Source organism: Antrostomus carolinensis, unplaced genomic scaffold, assembly GCF_000700745.2.
Source record: "Antrostomus carolinensis isolate BGI_N321 unplaced genomic scaffold, ASM70074v2 scaffold9014, whole genome shotgun sequence".
NCBI classification, from domain to species: domain Eukaryota; kingdom Metazoa; phylum Chordata; class Aves; order Caprimulgiformes; family Caprimulgidae; genus Antrostomus; species Antrostomus carolinensis.
In genome coordinates, this window is record NW_010311391.1 from 451 (window position 1) to 5,869 (window position 5,419).

A 5,419-nucleotide genomic window follows, 5' to 3' on the forward strand; every position below is an offset into this window, starting at 1 on the left:
GTTGTTGCTATTTTAGTGTTTATAATACTTTGCTGGAGGCTTAAGTAGTAAATTAAAAAAAAAACTTAATATCTCATGTGTGCTAATGCCTGTGAATGAATTCAGCTACAGGCAAGCAAATAAATAGTAAGTTGGGATTTCTTGCTGTATTTCATTGCAAACTATCTTACAGTACCAGAGCTCTAATTGCTTAGTCACTGTTGTAAAAATCCTTATATTTTTACCCTTAAATCCTCCTTAGGGTCTTGGGGCTCAGGAACAAGGAAATACAGAACATATCAAGGTGCAGGTGAAAAACAATATGCTGGGGTTAGGAGCAACCATCAATCATGAGGTGAGCAATAGACCCAGGTAAGGAAATTATTCCCATTTCAGCTAAAGAACAATCTTTGTAATGGGACATTAGCTAAATCTGTTGTCCCATCTGGTGGCAACATGTATCTATGGGAATGTCTCTGCAGGAACTGTTGACCTGGATTTAGTTCTGCTTTGCTGTGTGTTTAAGGTGCAAGTACCTGCTTGGAAAGTTTACAGTGAATTCTGGGAGGAGGCTGTTCAGAGATTTTTTTACTTTCAAGGAAATCACTAAAATATTTGCTTTCTCCCTGTGTTTTCTGCCCTGCTTAGCTTCATGCCTTCTGTCCTTCTTCCCAATATAGTTATCTTTCTGACTGGAGTTCGGGTACGTAGGCAGAGCAGAACATGGTCCTAAAGGTGCTTCTCACATAATCAACATCTTAAGTAACTTTGTTGCTGGAAAAAAAATCACACTAGTATTTCCTGCTTACTTTTGAAAACTTGTGCAGATGAGGGACACACAGAGCCAACAGCAGTTCAGTATTGTTTAAGGATTTACAAACACAACCCATATCAGTTCTGCACTTTGGAGTGACTGTAGCAAGCTGTTGTTAGTATTGCCACCTGTGGAGCTTCTGATGGTTCCTCCCACCAACAAGGACTGTGTATGTACAATTAAGTTAGTTCTTAGATTGCAATGTCTTAATACTTGTTTTAGCAAAACTTCTGTTCTGAAGTCTTCTGCCTTGTATTCATGTGGGTGATATTTACAGGACAACTGGATTGCTCATCAGGATGACTTCAACCAGCTTCTGGCTGAACTGAATGATTGCCATGGACAGGGTGAAACAGGTAGGTTCATGCTTTGCTCAATCAGATGCTGGAAGCTTAGAAGAGTTTCCATTCTTTCTTTTAAATGGTTAGCTGAGGCCCAATCCTTTGGGCTGCTAATAGTCTCCTTGCTGAGGTTCACAACTCCCCCTTCTTCCCCTACTCCCCCCAAATCAGTGGGAGCTGGAGGACATGTTTCCATCCATGGCCACGCTCAGGTTTGTCTACCTGGATGTGTAGGTCTCGGTGGATTAGTTTTGCTCTCAGTCAGGCCTCTATTAAAAGTTTTTTTTTTGTGGGGGAAAACCAACATAAGATTTTGAACTTGTTTATTTTATCCAGGATCACAACATGAGGGACCTGTAGGATGTGCTACAGCAGAACTTGTTTCTTTTTAAAGCAACCAGAGCCAATATAAAGGTTCACAACACAATCATTCACCATTGCAATGCGTTCACCTTCCTCTTACTAATGAACTGTCACACCTGCCTTCCATGCTCTGCTGGTTTCTTAAATACCTACTTTTCCTGTCCTCAGAGAGCTGCTTCTTAGCTTTTGACTCTGAGTTATGCATCTCTGTTTTGAGTGTGGTATGATATGATTTGTGTAACCCTGATGTAGAGCACACAAGTGTAGAAACTACACAACTTTCTCAAAAGGGCTATTTATAAAATCTTTTAATTTTATTTGACTGTGCTTTGTAAAAATGAAGTTATGCTAAACTGGTAGATGTGAGTTTACAGAGAGAGTTGCACACTTCAAATGGTTTATTATTTCTCCTTTAGTTAGGCTGATATTGTCTCTCAAGCTTTAACTCTGATCATATATCTAAACAAATCTCTGTGGAGTGTTGTTAAACTAAGGGCTTCTGTTTGGACACAGCAGCCTGTCCATGTGCTGCTAGCAAGAGAATTGCCAGCCTAGTGAATTTAGCAACTGTTCATTCATTCACTCTTAACCTTTGAACACAGAAGGTTTTCTAGGAGAGGAAAGGCAGAAAGAAAAGGAGGAATATCAGTTAGCAAGAAGGCTCAAACTTAGTTTATAATCCTAGAGAATCAGGCTTAAAATTCTGAATTTGATGCTCTAAAAACATTTTTCAAATTGCTGTGTAACTTATCCCTGTGCATTGGAGCCCTAATCGTGGTCTGAGGCCACGCAGTGCTAGGTGTGCTGTAGTTAAAGTCCTCAAGAGGTAGAATAGCATACTGTAGGGAAAAGTTCCTTTCTGCCTTTATAACTAAATCCTGCCCAAGTTCCAACTTGAGCCATGGGAAGATTCAGTTAGGTGTAACTGGTGGGAAACCTGCAAGCTGATGAGCAGAGAGCTGAAATGACTTGCCCAAGGACACGATGAGTCAGCACAGAGGTAGGTTCATTGAGCAAGGCTGTCTTGTTCCTAAATCTGTGTAGTATTCCCTGGATCATCTGTACTGATGCAAAGTGGCCCCTGAAAACCATATTTCTCTGTTTTACTCAGTTATTTTTCCTTGATCATCTTCAGAGCTGGGATAAGAGTTTTCAAACTTTGAAAAACGCTGAGGACAAATTTGGGTGCATGTTGGAAATTCTTGCTCCCAGTCCTGTTTGGCAATTTCCAGACTGCAAACATTGCTCTGAAACTTGGGTTTTAGGCAGTTATTTAAGCTGGCAAAACTCATCCAGATTACTCTGCCTGCAGCTGTGCTGCAGGATCAAATGTTACATTTATTGGCCGTTATCCAGTTTCAAATTGCATTAAAAGTCAGCTGAAAAACTTCATTGTTCTTAAATAATTGCTGTAGTTGCCAGAGTTGGATTGCAATTAGAGATTGGGAAGGAAGGGCTCCGTGGTGGTTAATATGCCAACATTCAAATACCCTTGATGTACATAGTTTTATCTTGCTTTTCTTTCTTTTTTCTAGCTGAGCACATAGTGAGGAGTTTTGATTCCTGGCTCTTTTGCTGGGGTACTAAGTGATGGTGACTTTTGTCCCTTTCCTGTTCATAAAATGGGGCAACAACATGCTGGCTGTGTCTGTAATGTGTTTTGGAATATTCATCTGTATCAAGTTTTGCTATAGAAATGACACATGGCTTTATTCCTATGACTAAATTGCTTTTAAAAGCACATTAATATTCCTGCAGTGCTTACTGAGTTTGTCAGAGGATTTACCACTCCCTAGAAGACACAGGGATGTACCTACCTGTCTATTGCCAAATGCCAGCCCGTTTCAGTAGTGTGAAATTCCTCCTTGAAGGCACAAGGCGGTGCTGCTGCCCCTTTTGCTGTAAGAATAAAGTGGAAGAAGCTCTGTGGAAGTCGTTTGCTGTGTAATGTTCTCTTAGGTACAAGTGGATTGGAGAGCAGACTCAAAAGTGCCTCATCTCTTGTCAAGATATTTTAGTTGTGATGCTTCTTTTTCCCCATAAAGACTTTTTATTGAGGATTTTGAAGTTGACCACAAACTGTCTAAAACTGGGTTTGTTAGTCCTTCCTCTTCTCATTAAGATTTAGTGTGTAAGTGGAGGAGTAGATCTCAGAGTGCTTTCTGGTGGTCAGCTCTCCCACTGCAGGCTGTGGATTTCATTTTTAGGCCAATGACACTATCATCAGGTGTCACTACCTATCAAACAGTGAAGTGCTGTAATTGAAATGTCAGACAAGCTTGGTCTGCAGAGCTTTCAAGGGTGGGATCATATAAAAAAGGTGACTCAACTTTGCCCTCAGGGTATGGGTTGATTTCCGTACCCATCCCACTGGAAGGAAAAAAACTCTCACCAGATGGAATAACCTTTTCTAGAGTTAGAGAGTGAAGAATCCTGTGGTGCCTATTTTCAGCGTAGGACTAATAAAGTAGTTGTTAATTGGACAGCAGGTTACCTCTTCTAAGAATTTCTTGTAAATTAAGAGACTCTGTGGATGCAAAGAGTATTTCTGGACCAGTAAAATAAACTACCACAGCACAGGAACTTGGTATCTCCAATGTTAAATAGTTAGATCCTTCGCTTCATTTTTGACCTGCACAAGCTAACATTCTCCCAAGCAAATCCTGAGTGAATTTGGGATTTAGCCAACCCCAGAGACCATTCCCAGCAGACAGTTTAAATGCAGACCCTCTTCTGGAAGCTAGGAAAATTAAATAATCTGGATGTGGCAATTTGTTCTAGCTGGCCTCAGGGACTGAAAAGCTCTGCCACCGTTTAATTTCCTTACACAGATGTATCAGACTATGTCCAGATAGAGATATTTCATGTAGTATTGGAAGTAGAAAGCCTGTCTGTGATATTTATTTTTTGCCTTTTTCTTTTTACCCAGTCAGGTTCAGTATTTTATTTTGTGCTATTTCTTACACCTTTCTCAAACTCTGGCACTAGAGATATTTTGTAACAAACAGCACAATAAACCCTGACCTATTATTCTTTCTTTACCATAGAAATGCTGTTAAATTAGACTTTGCCTTTGACCTGGAGTACCTGTATCTGCCTTTTCAAATTACATTAGATTGGAAACAGGAACAGAAAGCAAAAACCAAAAATCAAGCAGTAACATGTTGGACAAAACTTACCATGCTTCCTTCATGGTGATATATTGTGATATGTTGTTGAGACTTGGTTTTGAGAGAGAAAGTTAAATACACTGATGTTTGAATTTGGTGCTTAGAGAGCCTCTAATAGGGTTGTAACCTGTTTTGGGTTTGGTTGTTTGCTTTTTTTTTTTTAGAGTCCTCAGTGAATAATCAAAAGAAGACATTCAGTCTCGAAGAAAAATCCAAATCTTCCAAGAAACGTGTCCATTATATGAAGTTTGCAAAAGGTAAGAGGAGTTTTGTTGTTTCATCAGCTCTAGCCAAGATTACAAAACAAAAAAACCCAAAATGTATCATATCAAGGTGATCTGTTGCCTTCTGGGGTCTAAATTTGGCAAGTAAAAATCTTGATTTAGAAAGACCCCCCTGCAGCAACTTCCTTAAAGCTATGGGAGGCTGTTCCTCTTTATTTTGGACAATTTTGGTTGTCTTTAGGCTGATCTTGTTGAATAAAACAATTTCTGTCTGAAGGAACTGTCAGCTGAATAAAGGAACTGAATATTCTGAGTGATCTGTGTGTGGGCAGGGGATGGGAGAGGTGATAACTTGGGCATGTGCACCGCACTATCCTCTGCAATCTCCAATAACCTCTGCTAAGAGATCATGTGGATAAGATCAGTGATCAGATTAAACCTGAATGCAGGAAGAGGAAAGCCCTCTTAAATTTGAAGGTCTCTTCCAACCCAAACTATGCTATGAGCTGTCAGATACTTTAGTGGGAG

The 5,419-nt window shown here is 39.9% G+C and overlaps 1 protein-coding gene across 1 annotated transcript; it reads left to right on the forward strand.

Annotated features, from left to right (window-relative positions):
- Positions 1 to 241: 241 nt before the first annotated feature.
- PINX1 (PIN2 (TERF1) interacting telomerase inhibitor 1) lies at positions 242 to 4,924 on the forward strand (the record flags this gene model as incomplete). Its single annotated transcript, XM_010166717.1, has 3 exons — positions 242 to 334; positions 1,071 to 1,149; positions 4,832 to 4,924. Coding segments are annotated over 3 exons (265 nt in total), but the record flags the coding sequence as incomplete, so codon positions are not given.
- Positions 4,925 to 5,419: the final 495 nt, after the last annotated feature.